A 26,070-nucleotide genomic window follows, 5' to 3' on the forward strand; every position below is an offset into this window, starting at 1 on the left:
GCGATCCCACCGTCCTCCTTCTTTCCCGCGTTGTTTCACACTTGTTTAAGACGGTGGTTTACTTTGAACATTCGACGGCAGTTTTAACACACGGGAGATGTAATCTTATGCACTTTCCAAGCGATAGGGAACTCATTTGTTCTCTACGAGCGCTCTTGCGCTTTTACCAGCTCGTGCAAAGTTGCTATGCGCGGGGGCATGTTATCAATCTAGACTTGTTAAGGAACATGGCGGTGACGGCGAAAACCCGCTGAAAGTGTCCAACCCGCTGAAAGTGTCCATCACGATAATAATGCAGTTTTTTTACTGTAAAGTAAGTGTTTTGGGATAGCTCTGCCTTTAGTCCTCTTTTTGTTTCATTTGCACGTTTATTTTCCGAATTTTCGTACTGAACCTGCATATAACGAAATCCTTTTTATAACAAATTTTTCTGGGATATTACTAATTTCGTTATATCCAGGTTAACTGTATATTATAAAATAGAAGTCCACTTACCTTGATGGCACAACCAAATGGCAAAAGAAAGAAACAGACGACATAAAAGTGGCGAAGGAAACGCTTTCTTTGTCGTCTGCCTACCAAGTTTAGCGGTTGTTGGTTACTTCTAACGCTTTGTAAAATTGTACATTGATGCAGAAGGTTCTAGTATTAAAACACGTTTCTGTGCAATGACAAAAATGAATAGCCTATTATGTGCTTTTTATAAATAAGAAATCAGTCATTTTAACGTTAAGCTAAACACGTCTTCAAGGTATACAAATGCGAGTCAATTTTGGAGCTCACATATCCCGTCATTCCCTTGCATCCAGCAGCTCACTAGCGCCAGATTTCTCTCTAGGTATGATTGTGAGAAACTCTATGCTGCTATGCATCTTATTCGAAGTCCATTGTCGAACGACAGTTTGGTTTGGAATCTGTGCTCCGGAATTATAGCCCGAGTTTTTCTTTTTCCACGTAATAGTGCAGAATCAGTATTATTCCTTCCTATCCGTTTCTGTGTACAGCAGTAGCTTCTTGATATTGATGAGATAGAAGGAACAGTATTCAACCGAAAAACCGGGGGCCTATGTGCCAAGCTATGCAGCTCACAACTCGGCACAACTTTCAGGTGTCCCAAAGTTCATTTCTTTCTGGACAGTGCAAACTACATTCTTCTGGCTCAAGGTGTTCCAAGCTGTGCTAGTACTTCGGGGATCCTTGCCCCCTCTTGCTTGAAGCTGTACCATCTGGCTTTATTTCACGATTTCTCATTGCCACTTGTTTTACGGTGGGCTTCTGGTTAGATGCCACAGTTGGCACAGTACTTGTATGACTTGCGTTATCGACATTGCTATGCAGCTCCAGAGCAACAGTCACACATACGCATGCCGAGCTCTTTGTTTTGCCGAGAGGTTATAACTGACCAATGCATAGACTGTGCTACTCCCTACTGCTGCCAACTATGTTGCCATCACATGCCGGCTTAACACGTTTAGTTGCAGACTGTGCGTCCAGAGCAACATCATCACATTCTCTAATATTCACATTTTGGCGTGTGAATAACAGATTTTTGTCAACACCAGGAATCTGTCTCGTCTCAGTGAGGTTCAACTGTTCTCTTGGTTAGCCTCGTTAAGCCCTGTTCTGTTTCTTGGAATCTCTTGTATGTGTGCGATAGCCGTGCATATCTCTCACAACAGCTTCTCTCCTTCCAGTCACATATACTGCAGCTCAGAATCAATCTCCTCCTGTTCCTCCTTGAGGTCCTCTCGCAGAATCCACTCCATAGCTGAGTAAGATCACGTGACCTTCCCTCCAATACATGGTAGTCTTTGCACATTAACAGGCATCGTGTGTGCGACCAATTGTCAGCTAAAAGATGGTAGGATTCTGGCAGAACCTACCAAAAGATGGATCTTGGCAGGGCTCGCCAGGTGTGGTAGGTTCATGGGCCCAGGAGCTCGAGCAACAGGAGACGAGATGTGGACGAGGGCAGTACGTTTATGTACAACACGGAGAGATGTGGGATAACATGCAAATAAACGAGGGTCCATATGTTGGAATTCTTTGTAGTACTTTAGGGGCAGTAGATACAGAGGTTCACTTCTGTTAAGTAAGCTTAATGCTCGTATTATTCTACCACTCGCGAATCCTCAGCGTCGTGGCTGTCGTAGGGCCAAAACAATGTCTTCTTGGGTTGCCCTCAGGACCTGGGCGGCAGCCTGAGAACATCACTGGCCGAAGACCTCTAGGATAAGCTGGACCACGAGGTGCCATGGTTGCTCCTGCAACTCTCTCTTGGCCGATTTAGTGCACTTTGTCTCTTCACTCAAGTTCCTCACGCGCCACTCTGCCGCAGGGACGTTGTCTTTATGTCTCTCGTGATCACCGCACCTTATTTGAAATTCTTCCCGACTTATCACATATGCCATGGTAGGCACATCTAGCTGTCAAGGCCGACAGTTTATAATGAAAATGTTTTTGACTGTGCCTTCAAACTAGTTAGCTTCATGCATGAATGAACAGTCATGCTCAATGTGAGTTGCAACATGGGGGCCACGGCTCGAGGCACCTAATCGGGGATGGCACTGGCAAAAGTTAAATTGGTTTATAGAAAACCAGTAACTGAAACACTGTTTACAGCACTAGGTAATTTTTGCTATGTTGGCACTGCTTCGTAGTGCTGATGGCACTTTGGGCATGGACATCATGTTTTAACTCGCATTGAGCACGATTGTACGGTAACCGTGGATTCAAATGCAACATAAGTTTTTTAGTATGACTGGTACATATGTGTGATCGCTCAAGATAACCAGGTCTTGCCGTCACAAACCTGGTCTGTAATAATAATAATAATAGATTCAAGTCGATATTGGGCCAACATGACCAGTACGGAAAGTGGTGGAACTGGAAGTATATGATACGTTGACCTAAACTATCCTGTCTCAATTTGTGAGTCCTCTACATAGCCTGTTTATGACATGTTTTTGTGAGTTTCATGCTGACACGCTATTAAAATTGTTTTTCCCCTAAGGGCGGTCGTGGACTGGAGTGAGGATGTGAGCCACATCGAGGATGACGATATTCAGGTGGAGATCAAGGAGAAGTTCCCCGTCACCACGAGCATCTCGCACAATTTCGTGAGTCGGTCTTAGTTTCTTGCAGCGTTACATCCTTTGCCCCGCGTGTGCTAACCTGTGGACATTTTCTGTCTCTCACCAAAGGTGCGCAAGACGTTCTTCTCGTTGGCGTTTTGCGAGTGCTGCCGCAAGCTGCTCTTCCACGGCTTCCGGTGCCAGACGTGTGGCTACCGCTTTCACCAACGATGTGCCTCCAGTGTTCCCAAGTTGTGTCAGCCATTACGGGTGGAGAGTGACTACTATAAACAGTTAGTGGGCCTGCAGTATTTGAACTCTCTTTATCTTACAGTACAAAATTTTCTCAAACTGTAGCTCGCTGTTATCATGCAGCCATGGTCTGCCTGTCGGCAGCACAGCCTTTGGGTGTGCTTTGATGTGGGACTGTAAAGTCGTGCGTTTGATACGAGTGTAAAAACCAACTAGTGGTGTTGCGATTCTCTGCTACACCACCAGTTTTGGGTGACACTACCATTGCCCTGGCAAGTTGATGGCGGCACACCGCTCTTCCCTGTGCTTGGTGAGTTTGCGATCACTCGGGCATCGGAGAGGAACATAGCAGTTCAAGAAAGGAAACTGATCTTGAAAACTTTTCTTTAGAGCTGTGCAAATAGCAGTATTTTAGAAGTGAAGTGAATTCAAATATTTAAGTCTGCAAGTGAATTGAATACAATATTTCTCGAATAATTTTATAATGCTTTGAAGAAATTACAGAAAAGAGAGAGCAAGTGACAATTTCATAAAAGGCAAAGAGATGGGCCTGAGCTGGTGTGCTGTAGCCTGCTAAATTAAACAGGAGATAAGGGAAGGAGAATAAAAAGAGAGACACACGGGGATGATAAAGACAAGAAGAGGTGGTGCATATCTGCAGTAGCCACTTGGCACAGTGTCCAGTCCAGCACTTTTGCTAAATTCTAGAACAGCCCTCGTAGCAGTTTTTGACACTGTATTGGTTGCACATTGCTGACAAAAGGCACCTTTCACTTAGTGGTGTTTGTCCGATGTCTGCCAGCATTGAAGTTAGCATCTTCTTTTGTATCACGTATAGTGAGCAGTAATTGTAGATGATCTCAGCATATTATTATGAGATAGCAGCATGAATGGCACAACATTAATCAGAACTAAAAAAACAAGAAGGCTAATAAACGTTTAGGCTGTGTTATTTGTAGTAACTGTGACATAAATGTGAAGTAAAGGAAAAGATAACTTGCCCTGCCAGCAGGGGCCAAATCTGCAACCTTCAAATTCTGCTTCAATGAGCTTATCAATTCAGCTATGGTGACAGACATCTTCTTGTCCACTTTATGGGGTACTTTGTCAAATATTCGTTGCAACTGCATGCACTTAAATTGGGCAAGTCAAGCTTTGCTGCATGCAGTTACATTTTTCATGCATGCAGCCTGCTGGCCATGCCAGACATGGTGGGTGGCCCCCAGTACGAGTCAGGTGTGTACCCGCCCTTCATGCCCCCTCCCGGTGGAGGGGGAGAGCCTGTCCTCTCACCCACCAGTGCACCCCTGAGCGTCCCACGGACACACCCGCCCCCCCTGGGTCAGAGGGAGCGCTCCACATCTGCACCCAACGTTTGCTACAACCTAGTCTCCGGGTCGGACTTCTCCGCTGAGGTGACGTATGCTCTCGTGATGTTTTTTGTTTTTTTTTTTTTCCATTGATGCTGCTTCAACTTGATGTTATCGTGCATTAAAGGCAAGGTTATTAGGAAATGCACCTTGAAAAAAAAATACAAATCAAACTTGTGTTCTTCTTGCAAAAATCGGCAGGTCCCACGTACCTTGAGAACCGATGTTATGCAAAGCATGCCGAGGGAAGGTGACTTTGTTGTAATTAGCAAAATGTTACGAAATGATGCTGAAGATATGTACAAGTGTTGTACACAAAGACTTATGTTGAACCGTTGCATGTTTCATATAACGTGTTGCTTATACTTGCGTAACAATGCCAGCAGCAACATGAGTGTTATTAATCAAAAGCGTTAAGCTGATATTTAGCGCTTATTTGTGTGAGGATGGTAGCCCTGGACGCTGCTACATATCAACCTCAGTAGATGGCACTTCACTACATTTGTCGTTAAGCTGGCTTGATGGCACTATCATAGGAGTGCACATGTAATTGTTATAAAATTATATAGTTAGCATTGCAGCCACAGTTGACATGTCACTAACATTATGCCTGAATAGTGTCTTTTTTTAAAGCAGGATTGAGACCTGGCCTGGCACCGTGATAGAATACTTAATTGTCTCACAGAATACTTGGGTTCAATTCCTGCAGGGGTTCTGATATTTATTCTTTTCTTTAGCTTTTTCTTATGTTTTTGCTTTAAAGTTACCAATGTCTGTTCTCGTCATTCCTAGTTAGACAAGCTGTCAATCACCTGTGGCACATACCAGCCCATGGTATATGAGTATGGGCCACACATATCTGGCGAAAAGGGTTTAACGATCTATGTGATGGGATTGTCACATTCCTCTTGTTAGGACCAGCAAGTCATATTCATCAAATCATCTTGCCCTGCTATACTAATTTATGTTCAGCCCAAGTTGAGGGGGTGATGGCGAGAGCACCCAGACGCACACCGCTAGATAAACAGACAGACAAGACAGACAGACAGACAACCCGCCACGGTGGTCTAGTGGCTAAGGCACTCGGCTGCTGGCCCGCAGGTCGCTGGACCGAATCTCGGCCGTGGCAGCGGCATTTACAATGGAGGTAAAAATGCTTGGAGCCTGTGTGCTTAAATTTAGGTGCATGTTAAAAAACACCTGATGGTCAAAATTTCCGGAGCCCTCCACTACGGCATCTCATTGTCATATGGTACCATATAAACCGGACTATAGGTCGAGTGGGAGTATAGGTCGACCCCTCAAGTTCAAGTTACCGAAAAAGAAAAAAAGTAAACAACCCAAAACTGCCGAACCACATTTATTTGCGAATTGGGGGCACCGCATCCCGATCATCGGAGCACCACTGTCTTCTGAAGACGAGAGTTTGTCGCTGGCCGCCTCCCACAGTGCATCGTCTTCAGTGCAATTTAGCGAGTTGCTGATGCAACATTTCTTGAAAGAATTTTTCACCATGGAATCCGGCAAGAAGCACCAGGCGGAAAGCACCCAGCCACAAAGAGTCGCGAGCGGAGGCCTTTGTAGGCGGCTCGCCGGTGTCTTGGGGTTGTCACCGGACATTCACTCTTGGTATTCCAGCTGCACTCGGTCCTTGAACGGCTTGTTTAGTACAACGTCGAGCGGCTAAAGGGTGGACGTCATACCACCTGGTATCACGGCGAGGTCCGTTTTCCCGTCGTCGAGTGCGCGTTTCACTGCGCCGGTTAAGTGGCCACGAAACGCATCCAACACCAGCATGCTGCGAAGACGCAGCAGTGCACCTGGCCGACGGTTCCACACCACTCGTATCCATTCGAGCATCATGGCCTCGTCCATGTATCCCTTTTTGTTGACGCGAACGACAACACCGGGCGGGAACACTTCCTTCGGCATTGTCTTGCGTTTGAAAATGACGAAGGGCAGAAGCTTTCTACCATCTGCCGTGCATGCCAGCATGACGGTGAAGCGCGAGTGCTCGTTGCCAGTGGACAGCAGCTTCACATCCTTGGCGCCGCGCTGCGTGATCGTGGTCGACGAAGGCATGTCAAACCACACGGGGGTCTCATCGGCGTTGCCAATCTGCCCCATCATGTAGTCGTTCTGCTCCCGAAGCCGGTTTACAAAGCGCTGAAAGTTTATGAGCTTGTCCTCGAACTCCTCCTGCAACTTTTGACAGATGGATGCGCGCCGCCAAAAAGAAAATCCTTTGCGTCGCCTAAATCGGCGCACCCAAGAGTTCGGTGCACGAAACTCTTCTCTCGTGAGCCCAGCTTCCCGAGCGAGTTCTACGGCTTTCTTGCGAATGGTATCGGCGGTCACTGGCAGCGAGCGCGCACGAACTTCCCGCACAAAGTCCGCTAGCTTATCCTCCAGCTGCGGATGAACGGCACTTCGTCCACGAAACGACATTTTTCAAGGATTGCACATCTGCAGTTTCCCTTTCTGCGCCCTCCAATAGCACACGCTTTTTTCCGATACACCAAAGCGGTGCTGAGCAGCCATATTCCCGTTCGCTTCTGCGAACTCAACAACATCTAGTTTAAACGCAGCTGAGTACTGCCTCCTCGCACCGCTAGACATATTCAGTGAACGAAAAAAAAAAGGCAACTAAAAATACAGCGCAATGCCAAGCAAAGCTAAAACTCAGAACAGATCGGAAGCAAATCACGAACACAAAGAAAACAGACTGCGATTGGATTTGGATGCGGATATAGCCGCGTCTGGCTTCACAAGCACATGCAGGCCATATGTTGCCAAACAGCGTCGCACTTTCGGCTAGACACCACTATATAAGACGAGGGGCGACTTTAGCTTATTATTTTATTGAAAATATCTCGACTTATATTCTGGTTTATACAGCAGTTTTGGGACGTTAAAACCGAACAATTGTTATTTGACATACAGATGCTAAAAGTGTGGCAAGGAAAGGCTTTCCATTTAATATATACTGCTTGGAAAAATCATCAGGATTTTGCAAACAGTGTTGGTAAAAAAATGTCAGCCTTAATTACTTCATGCATTTTACATTGGGCTCTTTAAAGGGGCAGACTGGTTTTAGAAGGTTTTGTTTATTTCTTCAGTGATCTTGATCAAACTGCACAGGATTATGCAGTTTTTTTCTACTGATTTCAAATATTTAATTAATTCTCCTATAACTGATCTTGGAAAAATCATCAGGATTTTGCAAACAGTGTTGGTAAAAAAATGTCAGCCTTAATTACTTCATGCATTTTACATTGGTCTCTTTAAAGGGGCAGACTGGTTTTAGAAGGTTTTGTTTATTTCTTCAGTGATCTTGATCAAACTGCACAGGATTATGCAGTTTTTTTCTACTGATTTCAAATATTTAATTAATTTTCCTATAACTGATCTTGTTCCTGAGATAACTTAAGTTCACCTCCTATTATTTAAGGCTGCCATAGAAAAAAAAAGTGCCTAATTAAAGGTGATATTTATTATATGCAAACATAGACTAGTGACTATAGGTTGAAAGTATGCAAGAGTTTTTTGTTTTTAGGCCTTTTTTGGTTATTTTACAGCAAAATGAACTATCCATTTTCAAAAGCAGTTAGAATTGTGTTACAGTTTTGCTGAGTAATTAATTAAAAAGGCTTGTGGCCTAAATTCTGCTCACATACTTGCATTCTAGGCACATACAGGTTTTCATTTGAAAAATAATTATTGTTGTACGTGCCCTAGCTGCAGAGATACTGAGGCCTCAAAATTGAACAGTCGTAGATTTACTTTTTTGAGAAAAATGGAAAAAACTGAAAACACACAGCTTCTTCAAAAAGCAACAATTATGGTGCGCATGTTTTGCAATCCTCATAAAGGTGCTCATAAATTCGTAGCAGAGCTTCTAAGATATGTGCTAGCAAAATATAAGGAAGCCTTGAAGTCGGTCCCCCACTTTTTTTTTGCAGGTTCTGCACATGTTAGCAGCACCGAGAATCTGGACAGTTAGAATGACATTACAAAAACATTACCACGTTCTGGTGTGTGAAAATAAGCAGAGAGACAGAAAAATACTTGGGAAAACCATATACAGTCGAGCCCACATATAACGGCCCCACTTAAAACGAACTTTCGCTTAAAACGAACAATATTTGCGTGACCGTCAAAATATACATTGGTTCAATGGCACAAAATCGCACTTACAACGAACGTCTTCGAGCGCCGCTGAACGGTTACAGCGAATGGAGTGAGCAGTCTGCCGACTTCCAGGGAAACCAATTTCGACCACCGATCAGGCATCGGCGAAGTGCCCATACATTCTTGTTGTTAAATGCCGACTCTGCCTCCGCGACTCTTAAGTTGCCACTCTCCCCTACCCATGGAGGAAGGAAAGCTGTTTCCTTTCTCCATGTCCCGACTGCTTTTTGTTACGCACCTCTCCGTCCTTTGTCCCCCCCGCTACTCTGAGCGCCCCGCATCGCCAGACGAGGCCTGTGTTTTCACATTGCCACTGATCTTTTGAAGACCGGTCGGCCATCTACCCTGTTTTTGATCGCTGGCACTGTCGTTGGCGTCGCCGGCCTAGAGTGACCAGACCATTTACCAACATCGTCGGCCACCGACTGTATCCGATATTCGGCGTCTAGTGCACGCGCGTACGCTACCCCACCAACTCTGATAATTTGCGATTCGTTTCGTGTTTAGGACTTGTTCTCGCTCACTTTGCACTCAACTCATCATGCCTCCCGGGCGCCTGCGGAAGCGCGAGATCGGCTGTTAATTTGCACGAAACAAATCGTGAAATACCGAAGTTCGTGAGGCTACGCAAACCCGCCAACGCAACAAAACGATTTTTGGCCACGGCCGCTGATTCTTCGAACACCGCCGCGCGCAGGCACTCTTTCCAAGTTTTTTTATGTGCGAGTTTCGCAGACCTTTCAAGCAAGCTAACCAACGTGCCTCCTTCCCGTGTGTTTTGGTTTTCAAGGCCGCCCTCCCGCCGCATCCTCCCTCCTTTTTATTGTAACTCCTTGCCCTTCTTTCGCAAGTCTGCTCTCCTCTCTCGATCACAACCCCTTTGCCCATCTCCACCGCTCCGCGACGCCTGCCACGCTGGCTCGAATTCGTTTCGTTTTCTTACTGGAAACGGGCCCAGAACTGTTCTACGTGTTTTGGCATGTGTGTCGCGTGTGCGTGTCTTGCTTGCTGTTGGTGTGGGTGTGTGGTCATGGTGGCCGACAAGAGGACCAGCACGCTTTTTCCTGCCACTCAACAAAACTTCGAAAGTGTGACCGCTTGGCTTGAGCGTAATTCGTGCGTTAGGTGCCGCGATGCGGAGCGCTTGCTCATAGCTATTGACCACCTGGCAGCCAACTTGCCGCTTCGGGCGTCCCGGTATTCACCTGAGTGTGGAGATGGTGAATATTTCGTGGGTGACGGTGACGGCTACATGTGCGCGGAACTATTTTTGCGAGGCTGACTTCGTAGACCTCGGGCCCGATGCCGAGCCTGAAGCTTCTGAACTGCGGCGGCGATTTGTGGCAGCGCGTCGTCGACTCCGACCTGGGACAGCGGGTGGGACATCTGTTGCGGTGGTTTAATTACGGCCGAAGATGAAGCCGACACTGCGAAACCGTGAACGGATTGGGGCATTGTGAATGAAGTATGTGGCAAGAGCGATTTGGAGGAATCGGATTGCAAGAACGACGAAACTTCGGAGCCAGTGCCTCATGCAGCTTATGCCACGGGCCTCGGCGAACGAGCACCCTGCCATTTTAAATGAACTTGAGACCGCCGGTATCGCTTCTGCTCTTCGAAACGCGTGCATCACGGACTTTTGGGGGCAAAAAAAGCTTGTGTTTGCGCTCGCAACTTTTTAAAAAGCTGTGTTTCATTTACTACGAACTTCGAGATGCAGCGAACGGATGCCGCCTCACGCTCAGGTTCGTTATAAGCGGGCTCGACTGTATGCTAATTTTAAAAAATAAATTTTTTTCACTTTTTGCTCCCAAAGACCAATCTGCCCCCTTAATAGGTTTTCTATTCTTTATCTTCTTGTTACATACTTCCAAAAAGCTTTTTTCTTCTGTCTTTTGTCTTTCTTGTCTCAGCCACATACAGTGCAGTCCACTTAAACAATATCCAAATGCCAATTAAATCTCATTGTTATAACGGATATTTGTTATAAACGGGTTGGGTAAAAAAAAGACAGAAGAGGGGCCAAACATTTTTTGTGCATGCAAGTAAGGTAGGGCAACTATGTACATGTTTGCAGAAAAGTGGTAATCTCTCAGCCTTGACAGCTCCACGGGAAAGGTTTCGCACATCTTTCTCAAGAGCATCAAGGTGCTTCCAGTAGTTTGAAGGGGTATTCACATGAGGGATAGATTCTTGGGAGAAAAGCGAGGATTGTCGATCATGTGACAGAGATGTCATAAATTAGCGATTAGGCATGACCTCCATGTGTCTTATCTACTATGAGAAGATGGGGACCTTTTGCCCGACTAGACAAACGGTCCCCCGCGTCTCTTCGGGCGGGCGTGAAGAATGACATTTTTGTTCAGTTTGGGTTTGCAACAGCAAAAGTGTGTGAAATACTGTTGGGACCCAGCCTTCTACAAGCTACCTCTCCGTTTGCTTCGACCGTGTAAGTTGGGGACATTTGTTTTGTGGGGAAATATCCCCCTCAGTTGACGTCACTAGGCTCTGCCTTTATCCCCTGATGATTTGTCCCCGGTGTGAATACCCCTTGAACGGGAAATCCTTCGCAAAAACCAAGTTCCTTGTGGGTAGGCCACGTTGTCGCCACTCCCACTGCTGCCTGTAACACGTATATGATTGCCTTATCACTGAGGCACTCATGTGTTTCCGCATCATTGTCTGCACGAAGTAAGGGGACGAGGCATGGCACATATTTGTTAAGGGGGCAGACTGGTCTTAGACATTTTTTTATTTATGTCTTTAGTGATCCTGATGAAACTGCACATGATTATGCAGTTCTTTCTGCTGATTTCAAATATTTAATTTCATCTTGTTCTTGCGATAACTTCACCCCCTATTGTTCAAGGCTGCCATAAAAAAAAAGTGCGTAATTAAAAGTGATAGGTAAGATATGTCAACATAGACTAATGGCTATAGATTGAAAGTATGCAATAGTTTTTTGTCTTTAGGCCTTTCTTGGTTATTTTACAGCAAAATGAACTATCCATTTTCAAAAGCAGTTGGAATTGTGTTACAATTTTGATGAGTAAATAATTAAAAAGGCTTGCACTCTAAGTTCTACTTCCATACTTGCATTCTACACACATGCAGGTTTTTATTGCAAAAAGAATTATTGTTGTACCTGCCCTAGCTGTTGAGATATTGAGGCCTCAAAATTGAACAGTCGTAAATTTACATTTTTGAGCAAAATGGAAAAAACTGAACACACACAGCTTCTTCAAAAAGCAACAATCATGGTACGCATGTTTTGCAATCCTCACATAAATGCTCATAAATTTGTAGCAGAGCTTCCAATACAGGCGGTGGCAAATTATTAAGAAGCCTCGAAGTCGCTTGCCATTTTTTGCAGGTTCTGCATTGTGCTAGCACCAAAAATCTGGACAGTTAGAATCTGGACATTGTGAGATCTGGACACTAAGAATCTGGACATTACAAACAAATTACTGCTTCCTGGTGTATGAAAATTTGCATAGAGATAGAAAAATACTTGCCAAAAAATAGAAACCAAATATATTAATTTTAAAAACTGATTTTTTTTTTGCCACTTTATGGTTCCAAAAACCAGTCTGCCCCCTTAAGCACTGACCGCAATTCCGGCACCTCTTCGTTGATGGGTGCTTCTCCTGGAATCGCTTTCGAAGGAGCTCCTCTCTTCTCGCACTCGACTCGTGGGCTACGTATCGGGTATGTGGTGCACAGTGGTGCATGCTGGGGGCATGGAAATCTTCAGCGGACTCCTCTTAAACTGAACTCGAAGGGGCAAGAAAATTTGTTCCATTTATGAGAAGTTTCATTTAAGCAAAGCCCACGAAATTAATGAAATACGACTTTACTTCAAAAGCACCAACTGTGGCTGATTGAACAAAAACATTTTAAAGTATACACTACCTATATCATTGATTAGAAAGAAGAATGTTGCTAATATTGCTTACAGATATCTCTGTTTACAGCCGCACTTTCTCCAGAAACTATCTTAAAGACAAGACCATGCTGCTTTTTAAAACGGCTCAGACAGCCATCACTCACCCGCAAGTGCTCAATCCCCATGCACGTAGCAATATTTTTGGCCTTCTCTTCGCAAATGGGGTTGCTGATCGGGAAGTTCGCACTGCGCCCACGCTTGAATCAGGGAAAAAGAGCATCCTTGATTTCTTTGTACGCCGCTGTTCTCATCCGCATTCTGTCCGTGGCGAAGTTCACAAGCTTTGCAGCTTCTTCAATCTTTTCTTTGTTTTTAAGTGCCCTCAACAGTATGGACTTGGGTATATTGAACTTTTTCGCAATTTCTGTCTTCGATAGGTCGTTGTGGTCAAATTCTTGAATGATTTTTACTTTTGTTGCGAGCAAAAGTGCCTTGTGTTGCCATTTTTTCGTTTACATTTCAAGTTCACGACAAGATGGAAACAAAAAATGGGCCCCGTATCTGCATGTTACAAAACGTTTATTTGATGTTCTGCGCTAGAATATCGGTAAATGGCATTCTGGAGGCGCTGCGTTCGAGTGCCTCGAGCGTGCAGCGGAGGCAAACAAGCGCATCAAGTCACGTCACACATACATGAGCGCTATCTGGCAGTTGGAAAACGAAGCGCGTGGCTCTGAGACGTGCGCCCGTCTCAGAGGTGATAAGGTATGGAACGCAAGGCGACGAGTAAGTGCCACCACCGTGTCAATTTAGCAATTTTTGTGCAAGCGTTCCGTGGTCAGTGCAGCATGGTAAATGCTACGGTTCTTAGAATTACTTACGGATGCCTTTCTACTAAAAGCCGCACATACAGAATATATACCTGTTGTTCTGTTGCCTCAGATATGCGCAATAGTTCTTTTTAATTGACAATCGCTCAAGTATGGACGCCTCAGATATGCACAATAGTTCTTTTTAATTGACAATCGCACAAGTACGGACGCTGAATCTTGAGCAATATTGGTGGGCGCTGCGGGTGGGGTCGGCTGTTTGGGGTATCGTCTGGTGCCATTCAGAGTACCCAGTACCGTTGGACAAACAGACAAGTGTACAGACGGACAGACAAAAATTTTTGCGTCGAAGGTCCCCAAGAAAGACTATCAGTTTTAAGAAGTTGAAAATGAGATGGGTCGTTTGCTGCTCGGCGTGCGCGGACATGTGCAATCGTTAGATTGGCTTGGCTAGGCTAGCTTCGGCATTTGTTTCATGGTTGCTAGACTGCCGTGGCCCCTTCTGTCGTTCATGGATTTTGCCCCTTTTTGTTTCATTTAACCGAGGTAAGCGAAAAAAAAAAAATGTTCCGATTACCTGAAACTTTTTATCATTAAATATATAGGAGACCAACCGTATTGTTTGTGCGGCTTTTCCGTTTAAGGGAGTTTCGTTTAATGGGAGTCCATTGTATTTTCGGTGCACGCTGTAGCGAGATTTAACTGCTGAATCCGATATCACGGCATTGAAGCATCTTAGTAAGCGGTTTATTTTACCATGGAAAGCATGGGAAAGTGTATGGGGCTATCATTGTTCATCGTTATATTCGATATGTTGTTACAGATTGTATTGGTACAAGTGGACTCTATAAGGTAAACAGCATCATCACACCATCATTCTATAAAATAGAAATTAGTCGCAATCTTAAACAGTGAGTGAGGCCGGGGCTGAACACAGACGCAAACATACACACTGGCCTTTGATGAGTGTATTCATGTTATATATGGAGTAGTGCCAAGTCTACAGATCTTTAGCACAATAAACCATGTCATCAACAAGTGCATTATGCTTGAATGTGGTATCATGACACTGATTTTGTAACTTGCTCACAAGTCTGTTCTCCCTTCCTCACAGGATTTTGCCAGCCGCTACAGGTCACACAACTCTTCTGCAGGTCAGTGCATTTTTTTGCTATCCTGTAATTTATGAGTAGCACGCCTTTATTCTTGTGGATGGTAAATGTGCAACCTGCCTGTCTTATCATAGCATGAGTTACGTCAACCTCAGAACTATTATTTGTCAATACACGGTGTTTAGGGCTGTGTAAGTGTGCTTAATGATTTCATTCGTCTTGAATACCTCGACAACCATCATTAAGGGGCCTGCCTAATTGACATTTTATAGGCTAATACGAGGCTTGTAGAATAGGGAACTTTAGATTCGAACTGAATAGTCATTTTGTATGAACAATTTCGTATCAAATTCAAATAGTATAAATCACATATGAGAAATAAAAATGGCCAAATTTGTCATTATCCAACTAACCTACAAAATATATTTTAAAACTTGAAACAAGACCTGTGCTAACGCTATTCTTTTTGGCTAAAAGGAAGTGGAAAGAACTTTTAATACTAGCAGGATTTTATTTTCGGCAAAATGCAAATGATAACTGGTAGAATATGTTGCATTGTAAAATTTACTATACTTGAAGCATGCCAGTTGGTATAACAAGCTTTTAAACTGTGAAATGATTTGAGGATAATATCTTCATTTAACCTTGAAGTGGGGCTTTGCTGTAGTGTGGATTTCTTCTAGACACTTGTTTTCACGGCATAGCTTTAATTCACTGCACTTAAATCATTTTTACAAGTGATTACATGTGAACTAATATATATAAATAGGTGCTTTCGCAGCTTTACACCTCTCTACTGCAGTGAAACCATCTTTACAGGAATTACATGCAGACTATTGTAAAAGCTTGCGTATAGCCCGGTTTTTCTTGTTTTTTTCTAGATTTTAGGGTACGAAATATTTGCCCCGTACTATATGCGGGTCCCAATAATTTTCGGCAACTATGATCAATGGTTCTATCATCATCATCAGGTGTTAACGCGCTTCTGTGCCAAGTTTTAGGTAGTGTTAACGGCGGCAGCAGGCATTAGTCTTACAGACCCACGCGTGCAACAGTGGTCAGTGGCCTTTGCTTCAACAGCGTCCATAATGAAAGCCACAATTTTGCTCCTGTGATTTTACGCCATGTCAGCACTGCGCAGGTACTTGACTGCTTTTAAAGGGAAAGTTATCGCTGCTGCCGAAACCATTGGTAACTGTGCCGCGGAGCGGCAGTTCGGAGTCAACGAGCAGAGTATTCGCGGTTGGCGAAAGCAGAAGGATGCCTTTTTGCTTGCAGCGGCCAGCGAAAAAGTTCCCGCAGACCAAAAAAATGGAGCGTTTCGCGACGTGGAATGAGAACTCGCAGATTTTGTGCAATCAGCTGGGAACGAAAAAACGCGGGTGACTGTAATGTTGTCCTACACTGCAGGCGGTCGCATGCTACCAGTTTACATTGTGTTCAAACAAAACATGCTGCCAAAGGGGGAGAAATTCTCAAAAAATATTGCTGTCCCCTCCCAGGACAAGGGGTGGACGGACGAATTGCTAGTGCTTGACTGGATAAAGTCCCTGTGGTGTCGACGACCCGAAGCACTGCTGAGGCTCGCTTTGATGCTTGTGTGCTCGACGAGTTTTGGTGTCACCTGACTGACGCATCCCTCCCGTGATGACATCACAGCTGCAGCCGCTTGTTGTGTGCCTTAAGGGGGGGTGGCTACCATCAGATACCAACTTTTTTTTATTGAGATATCTCAATGAAATTTTCAGGATAGACTAATAGCAAAAGCATTGGAACTACTACAAAATTTCATGAATTTATGTTCCCTGGCTCTCAAGTTACGAATAGTCCGAATAGTTTTCTTATTTGAGGCCTTGAGAACTTTGAAAAAGATGATGGAACTGTGAAATTAACAATTATGATTCTCAGGTTGCTACCTCAGGGGATAACAGAGCTCTTTTTTTTTAATTTTCTTACTGAAAAGTTTTAGCAGACCATCAAATTTAGTGTTGGTGAATGGGATATTAAAAATCAAGTTTTGATTAGGTATCATAAATAACAGACACAATACATTGAAAAAATAGACTTGTCTCCCCCTCAGAAATTTATTCATGTACATAATAAAAAAAGACCTATGAAAATAGAATGAGCGGTTCCCCAGATATGGCTGGAACAAGGAGCCTCACTAGCCAAGTCATTTTGAGAAAACAAGATTTGAAAGTCTTGGGCACATATGTAAATCTAATTAGAACAACCCTACTGCATAACTAGAGGTGTCCTTTGGCACTCTTTCTTCACTGCCTTTCCCTCTTCTCCAAGGATTTCTTCTTGGCCTTCTACAAGCGCAGTGAATCTTTCTCAGCGACCTGTTGAATGGCCAGGTCACGCTCCGTTGATCACGCTTCATCGCTTGAAATTTCCGCTTTGTCTCTGGCATAGCACCGAGTTCTCTTTGAACAGCAGCGCATTGTTTATCCGCCGTCTCTTTCTGTTCGCACATCAGGAAACGTGTTCGCAAGTGCACAGTTGACGACGCGATCACACTCTCGGAGTATTATGGAAGAGAGGATGTGGAAGTTTTTGTCGATGAGCGCGAGACACCAGGCGCACTTGCAACGTTAAATTTTTGCACCGGTGGAGCAGGAGTCATATGTCTAGGTGTGTCGATGCAACCACACTTTTTCGTAGATGAAGAAGTTGTTCCACATGTACTGTTGGCACGATCATCGTCGGCGCACGTGCAAGCCGAGAGCCTCGCCATGCGGACAACCTTCATAGATCGCTTCCTTGCACTGAACACTTGTTGCGTCTTTCTTTTCGTTGAAAGCATCGCGAGCGAATGCAACAATGGCTTGTAAAGACAGTTGAAGGTCGCCTTGTGAAGACGTTTGAAAATCGTTTCGTGAAATTGATTGAAACGCAGAGAGTATGTGAACGGCTGCAACGATAAACGATAGCGAGTGGAACGCCGGGGACAAGAGAGTGACATGCTCATAGAGTCAAAGGGGACAAAAATTGGACGGGATGATAGTGCCGTCTGGGTTCTGTCGGTAATCGTTAAAAGATTGCAAAATTGTTTACTGATAAGTGAAAAAGCTTTTATTATCTTCTACACACAAATATCTTTTTTGAGCCAAATATAACTAATAATATTGTTGGTATAATTTATAACTGCATATAAAATGAAATAGGTTTCAAAAGCACCAAGGCATTTCAATATGGCGGCTGGCCTTCAGCATAGCAGATTACATTGTCTTAATCTGCTTCTGCGTCATGGCCGACCCCCTGTCGGTGAAGCAACCCCCCTTTTCAATTTCTCTCACTTTATTGCAGTAAACTGCTTACTAAAAGGTCATAAGTATCTCGCATATTTTTTTTAGTAAGTTGTGATGCCGCATACAGGCCGGGCAAAATGACAATGCTGTTCAGTGATCACACAAGCTTGCAGCAATAAATCGCTTTGTTACAAGTAAATCGATCGATGTTTACATGAAACAAAGGCCATGTAAGTAACATTTTAGCACGTACAGCAATGAACAATATGCATGCATCAGTGTTCATGTGAAAACGAGGTACATTCTATGCATAGCCCCAACACAGATGCCCGGAGCACAGAAGCTGTCCAGCGCTGTCTGATATAACCATCGCAGTTAACAAAACCTTTGCTGCAGTAAGTAAAGGTATACCGCTTACGTCCTTGCACATGAGCTCAAGATTTTGCAGCACCTCGTTGACAGTATTTGGTAGACATTCTGTAATTGGTATCAATATTATTGCGTGCATTTCACAAACAGTGATGCGAGACTGTTTGTTTCCTGCTCCGCGCTGCTGCCAACTAAAGTGTGTCACTTTCCAATTTTCTACGCGTTCGCACTATGCATGCTTCTGAATGCTTAAAATTAAATGAGAAACGGTTTTTTATGCTTGCCATTTTTATGTCTTGCAAATAAAATCGTTGAAAAAAAGGCTTCGTTCGATTTCGTTTACCTATGCCGGCAATGCGCTGTCGTCGTTTCGATGGTGGCAACTCCTCATGGCGGGGCCGCAAAGCTGGCCCCGCCGTGAGGAGTTGCCACCATTGCCGCAAAGTTGCCGCAAAGCAACATGCCACTGGCCTGCCGGGGACGGAGGAGCAGCAGACCACGGAGAGCCACATTATGTGCAAGAGTGCTACGTCAACACGCGCAGCAGCTAATCGAAGTCGCAGAGTCCCTTTCATCCTTGAGGAGCGCGTGTATCGCTCAATCCTGGCGGCACGTCTCTGTCGCTAGAAACTTCAAAGCTCTCGCGAGCCCTCTAATCATAAGCAGCTCGCTCCTCTCCTGCGCTGCCGCCGTCGCCGCGGGTGGCCCGAAAAGGAAGTGCAAGAATTCACAAACAAATACCAAAATGGCGGAGCTCCGTCAAGCAGTGCAATTGCGCCAAGTTGGGCTATTTTGAGTGCTCCCGTGTCGCTCGAGTGCTGCGGCAGTTTGTTGTAAACTTTACTTCTAACAGTTTCACGATGAGTTAGATGTTCATATTTACAGAAAAGGTAGTTTATGACACGCCTGAATATGTGGTTCCCCAAAAATCGACTTTTTCGCGATTTTTCCGTTTTCAAAGGCCGCGTCCTCCCTTAATTAGTCATTTAAGGACCATGTCAAGAACCTGTACGTGGAGTGGATGAGGTCCGGAGAAACAGAAGGGGCCCCGGCCGGACGGCTGAAATTGGCCTCGCCAGCGACTCTGTGCTCATGGATAGTCGAGGCTTGGGCCTGTATTCTTGAGGCGCTCATTTGCCGCAGATTCAAAAAGTTGTCCATCTCGAACGCGCTTGATGGGACTGAGGGTGATGTGCTGCGGGAGAACGTTTCCGACAAGGCGGCCTCAAAAGAGAGTGCGGCCGAAAACGACGATGAACGAAGTGTGTCAATAAATGCATTTTTCCGTTTTACATTGGCTATATTAGGGTGAAAACATTTTTTCTCGCATTTGCTATTCCCAAATTAGACCTCAGAATATATGTGGTTCCGAGCTATATGCGTGCTTTTAAGGTAATATACATTTATTTGTTTGTTTCAAATAATTTGAAATTATTAGTAATTTAAATTTGATTCAAAGTCAGTTCGAATACTCAAAGCATTTGAATAAGAAAGCTGTCATGATGTGTAGTCTAGAGCTGTGGGAATAGCTAATTTTTGTGTGCGAATCGAATCCGGATATCGAATTGTGAGTGCAAATGCAATCGAATATTTTTCCGATACTTCGAAGTGAAATTGCAAGAAGAAAAGAAAGTTGGACAGGATTCCTAAGCATATTCTCATGAGATAGCAAAATGACAGTGTTTCTTTTGGCCAGGTCGATGGAGGGGTGATGTTCTGTAGTTGTCTGATCAGTCCAAGTTGTGTTTATGTACATGATTTGCTGCAACCAAAGTGTTGCCCGAGTTTCAGATTCAAAACAACAATAATTGAGCTGCCACCTCTGCCACGTCTATCATCTCCACGTTGGAACCAACATTTTCTTTAGTCAACACATTTGTAACCATAGTGGAGCCTGAAAGGCAGTTTTAGTCGCCATACGAGAATGCGATGGTGTGAAGCATATTGAAAACCTGAAGGGGCCACTACCAACCAGGCGATAACTGCATTTGCCTTCGGGAAGTTAGAATAATTTGAATAATGAAAATTCCGGTGCTAACCGAATTGAATAGCAAACTCTGTTCGAAAAACATTCCAAATTTCGAATATTCGCTCACTCTTAGTCTAGTCAGTACCTTTGTAACCATAGTAGAGCTTGAGAGGCAGCTTTGCTGCAATACTATAGTGGGATGGAGTGAAGCAAGATTTTATGCTGGTCATATTTACGTAGCTGGCATAGAGCCGGGCCATTGTTGCTTGTAGATGCTGAAGATGTTCTGCGCTGTTTTTGCGGAATCTCGCAGAACTGCGTGCAGTATCACCAAAAAGTTTCAGCCTTGTATCCCTGAATTACTTTAAGGGTGTTTTATTTTGGTGTATTAAGCATGATCGATTCTGAAGAATGAGAATTGCTGTGTCTTCATTTATGTATCTACTTATTATGTATTCATTATGTACAGTCTTTTTTTTATCATGTATTTTTTATTGATACAGTAAAACCTCATTAGTTCGAAGTCACTGGGGCAATGAGAAATCTTTTGAATTAAGCAGGTTATTGAATTAGTGGGACATACAGAAAGTGGGATACAAGGAACTCGGAATTATACAAAAATAATTGGGATTGGGAGTGGTTTGCTGTTCCGACTAGTTTGCGGCTCCAAGGGTTATGTTCTCCAGCAATACCAGGTCAAAATTCTGCCGTAAACACAGAAAAATGGCAGGCCATGCTGCTGCCACTGCAAAAAAAAAAAAGGAGAGAGAGAGATAGAGAGAGAAAAAAAAAACGCTGTCGTGTGCAACTGAAATGCGTGCCTGCGGAATACAAGGCATCTTCACTGCAACACAGTAATGACATGTGGGCAGCATGTCACCTGTTTTTTTGTTGCTTCAATGCGTCATGATGTGAGCCCATTCTTTCGGGTAGAATTAAGAATGTAATAATGGCCGGTATGACAAAGTTCGCTCTGTGTTTTGGCGGAAAGCATGATCATTGAATCTTTCAAACTTAGTTTTCAAAATGGGCGTTGCAGGCAAGAACGCTGTCAAGTGTGCAAGTGGAAAATTGCTGGAGCAGTCGGCAGTCGGAGGTTTGCGTACATCATGAATTTCGCCAAACTGTACTTTATTACTTTCTTTATATTCCCAGAAAGAATGGGTAAATCATGACCCGCTGGCGTCGCAAATTGCAGTGAAGCACGGCTTGTTATCTGCAGGCACACATTTCAGTTAAACAGAAGACCCCCCCAACTCTTCTTCTTCTTTTTGTTTTTTTCACTGGCAGTAGCGAGGCTGTGGCACTTCACCTGCCACTCATTAGTGTGGCTACGTAGAACTGCCTTGTGGCTATTAAGCATTGTCCTTTACGCAAAGTTGCGGCAAAATTGTGAAAGGAAATTAGCACATGGCACCGAAAGGTGTTACCGCCGCTTCAAATTTTCCCCTCAGACTTGCATTGCAAAATATCTATCTGACCGCAGAAATATTTCAAATTATGTGGGATTTCGAAATAACCCAGTTCGAATTTATGAGGTTTAACTGCATCCTGCCTGCTTAGTAGTAACCCTGACCTATTGATGGCCATGGAAAATGGGGCCCTAAAGCCCAATAGTCGGTTTAGCCTTTAAAAGTGCTTGTTGATGAACAACTAGTGTTTCTTTGCACATGTTGAATGCTTTAGTGTGCAAAGAAAAGCTTACATGCCTGTGAGCTTTTCGTGTCATTTGGATGAGCTGAAGAGGAGCTGTGTGTGCCCGAGTAGAGTTGAGAATGTTTTTTGGCAATAATGCCCTTTCCCCTGTAGTCGCATGTGCATGACCTAACTGTTGTTGTTGTGGCCTGTGGCTGCGTGCATGTGTTCTGGCAGAGTCATCGCCGCAGGCAGCACGCAGCTTTTGGTGCAATGGCTTCCCGTCCTTGTCGTACTCCCCTCCACCCCGCGGGACCCCTTCGTCATCATCCCACCACCTGACCCTGCCCCATCCATCAGGGAGCGCCTACAAGCGGCACGCCTATGCGTACGCCTCACAGAGGGCGCCACCATCGGGAGGTGCGTGTTGTTACCGCGTGTTTAGTCCACAGACTTCTCTCTTTTGCTCTTTTCTTGTTCTTGCTTTATGGTTTTCACATATAGAAGCGTAGGCAACTTGCACAGAGGGCTCAAGCTATAGAAGAGCCGGAGAGTTTGACATTGTGTCTGCAGTGAAAGCTTGTTAATTTTAATTTCGCACGACTGAAATAATGTCCACGTTAAGCCAATGCTGAACTCTAAAGCATCAAGGAAACGATGAGCAAGCACCTGTTGCATCAGTGCATTATCATTTCCTTGACGAATACCTGAATCCAGTTCCTATTGTGCATAGAAGCTGCATAAAAACCTTTTTATTCATGGCTTTATTTGAAATGTTACCATAGCCGAAAACACCCATGTTTTAAGGGGGAGGTGGCGATCGAAACAAACTTTTTTGTTTGTTGACCTGGAGTAATGAAATTTTGCAGGCATACTGAAGAGTGTCTCGAATAGCTATATATGAAGTTTCCTTGCAATATCTCAAGTAGTTTTCAAGTTGCACTACGTTACATAATTTGATGACATAGTCTGCTAGTAAAAAGCCTTGCATTGTAACAAAACATGCCAGGAAGGTCCAAGTGGTTTTGCTCTTTACTCGAAAGAACACTACACGGGATCGTAATATCAAAAATTGCCTATTCCTTTTAGTTTCTTTGCAAATAAAATCCCCATCATCTTCATGTATTGCAACTGAGCTTCTCATACACTAATTATCACATACAAAAGGTAGATCGTAAACAAGGTAAATAATAATGCCATCCTGTCAGCAAGGCTTCAAGGAATAAATAAAAAACAACAACAAAGCAGCCTGAAAATTGGTTAGCTTAGCAACACTAAGTGCCCAAAACACACTTCACCTTCATCAGAATGCACCAGAACAGTAGTCTTTGGTGTCCATGCCTGCAGGTGGCCTTTTGGTCCTCTGCTTCTTCATCTGGTGCACGTTTGATGATTTTCTAGCACGCTGGCTGTCCTTTCTTGCTGCCTCTGGAGGGCAACGTTTCCAGGTTTTACACCTAGTGCAGTGCACATATCGATGTAAGCTCGCAAGTTGCCTGCATTGTACTTTGCTTCATGCGCTGTTGCTTTCACAAGGAAGAGGGAGGCATGCTGCTGGTTGGATATCAGTGACCAAATCACCGAGTGGAGGCTCTCAGCAACATTTTGAGTCTTCTTGTAGCTACATTGTGCCAGCAGTTGAGGGTCGGAAAGGTGTTGATAGATGGGCCGCATTGCTTCTATAACCTTGCTCATTCATCATCGCCCAAAAGTCATTTATGGCAGTAGGTTCTTTTCCGGTCTCCTGATTGCCTGCACTGATCTAACATTTATATCAAACACTCTCGCTCCCTCTTTTCTCTTTGATGACCAGTGAGAGCTGGCTGTGCTGCAAGAACGACATATTAGCACCATTTTCATGGCAAGTCCAAGCCTTGTGTCATCCAAGCCTTGTGTCCCAGTAAAGCAGGGTCTTGCTCATGACAAATTGGGCAGAGTGTTTTCCGATCATCGCGTTCAGACCGGCCATCTGAAAAAGCACGTACACTCAAACTTCGTTATAACGATATTGAAGGGCAGCCACAATTATTTCGTTATATCGATTATAACAGTTTGTGGCAATGTATGCTCAGACAGGCGCACACCTATAAGCATGCAAAAAAGAAAACCGCCTCGCGGTCTGATGTACCGTGACGTGAACACGCGTGCCACGGAAAATAAACTCAGTCGAATCTCATTAGTTTGAACTTTCGGGTAATTCGAACTCGCGCTAAGGTCCCGTCAAAGCTATGTGTATTCCAATGAGCGAAAACGCCCTGTAATTCGAACGCGCAAGCACTTGCGACGGTTAATTCGAACATACCGCGCTTCGAAAATGCTCTCAGCACCATGCCCGATTCCGCGGCGGCACCTCTCAACGCTGCGTGCGAAGAAGAAAAAAAAAGAAACGGAAAGAAAAGACCGTGGCGGATTGTTTGCTCTCTCCCAAATGCCGATCTGCGACGCGCCTGTGCCACGTTTCTCCCGTTTCCGTCTCTGCACGTAGAGACCCTTCTCCTTTCAAGGCCGCACGTGGAGAGAGGGGAAAAAAAAAGAAAGCTGTCGCGAAGAGTCCTTTCTCAATGCAGAGGGTAGCAGTCATAATAGCAGCAGAGATGCAGTCGTTGCCGTCGTGAGAGGGAAAACGCATTGCACCGCAGCGCCCCGTCTCGGTCATGTGACCTGCTGAGTACTCCCTTAATCTTCTCCACTGGCTATGTGAGAAAGACTGCTCTCTCGGCCGCGCCGGGCACGGCTGTAAGGTCGGCACGAGAGTTATGAAAGAGCCGTGTCGAACGAGCGTCAAACTCCGCAGAAAACGGTATGCTTAACACACTACGGTCGGTTTTTCTTTTTTGATAGACCATTTGATAGACTAATTTAGTTCGTTATATCCATTTAACGGTCAATTTTACTTCGTTACAGCAAGGTTTAAAATGCATGGTTCTCAATGGAGCTTTCAAGGGGAATTTCATTTACTTCGTTTTATTCATTATTGCGTTGTATCCCGTTATGTTCAACAAGGTTTGAGCGCATTCTTCATCTTCTGGTACAGACATCGCTTCACGTTCCTGAGACGTGGTCAGTGCGAATTCCCGTTCAGTTGTCGACATCGCACCGAGCGACTCGCGAACTGTTTTCGACTGCGCCTCTACCGTTCTCGGACAGAAAGCTTGGTTGAATATGCCCTTGAATCGTACGACGCTCACCAAGCAAACTTTCGTTACTGCGGCTGCCGACGCGCCTGTCATTTTCGCATCGATCGTTTCACTGTCATGCTGAACACCCCGATCCTGGTTAGGCGAGCGTGCAGCCACACGTTGGTGCATAATAACATCGATAAGCATGCCTTCTGTTGATGACTCGGATACGCACTTGCATTGCGTCAACTCTGCATTGTTCGCTAAGTCGCGATAGCTTGTTGGTGGCTGAGTATCCAGGGTGACTTCGTTATCGCCGACTGACTGCTGACTTGGTGGGGGTTTCCGCGAATGATGTGGAATAGGCGGACAACGCTTTCGTTTTTTTTTTTTCAAAGCGAGCGCAGTAGCGCGTTTCTTGTGAAACGTGCGATTCATCACCACAAATCACGTCTGAAACTTCCGACGAGCCTCCTCGACATGCACACATCCCATGCACAGAGTTGAAACGAAACTGCTGAGCTCTACATGTGCGGCTGAATAAACTCGGCTGGGTAATGCAGAATCATTGGTGGCTGATATGCGTCTCTGAAGGCCTGTGACTATAGTGGTTGTTCGCGAATGCTGGTCTCTGGTGAATTTCTGGCAGCGTTAGACCTGTGTCAGTCTGCTTTTATCGTCAGACCAACTACTGGTAATTGAAACTCTGAAAACGTTGCACCTTTGATAATTTATTTATGCTGAATAATCGTCACCTTCTGCTTCTTTTCTGCTCTTCTTGCCTGCCTTTGTTGCACACCCAGTCCTTCATTTTCGTTGCGGCTTGATCATCATATTTGCTTGATGCTCTTGTTATTTACAATGCAGCACACTGTCTTTTGTTTCAGCTGGGCGCTTTCGGTAACACATAAATCGACAAGTGAGTGTTTTACGCATGTGGCATCATACATCTACCAAGTGAAGTCTCATTTTCACAAAAGCTTTTTTAAGTTTTTCTAATGTAAATTGT

General features: G+C 44.5%; 1 protein-coding gene across 4 annotated transcripts in view; it reads left to right on the forward strand.

Moving 5' to 3' along the window:
* Raf (serine/threonine kinase raf oncogene) overlaps positions 1-26,070 on the forward strand; it is a 315,639-nt gene that overhangs the window by 221,225 nt on the left and 68,344 nt on the right. For 3 of the 4 annotated variants that reach the window (XM_075896231.1, XM_037424899.2, XM_075896230.1), the window contains exons 6-10: positions 3,014-3,119; positions 3,204-3,367; positions 4,516-4,741; positions 14,718-14,757; positions 22,180-22,362. In XM_075896231.1, the coding sequence (XP_075752346.1) occupies positions 3,014-3,119; positions 3,204-3,367; positions 4,516-4,741; positions 14,718-14,757; positions 22,180-22,362 (719 nt within the window). The remainder of the gene's footprint in view (positions 1-3,013; positions 3,120-3,203; positions 3,368-4,515; positions 4,742-14,717; positions 14,758-22,179; positions 22,363-26,070) is intronic. The other variant, XM_037424900.2, reaches the window with a different exon arrangement.

The sequence above is a fragment of the Rhipicephalus microplus genome, chromosome 5 (assembly GCF_043290135.1).
Source record: "Rhipicephalus microplus isolate Deutch F79 chromosome 5, USDA_Rmic, whole genome shotgun sequence".
NCBI classification, from domain to species: Eukaryota; Metazoa; Arthropoda; class Arachnida; order Ixodida; family Ixodidae; genus Rhipicephalus; species Rhipicephalus microplus.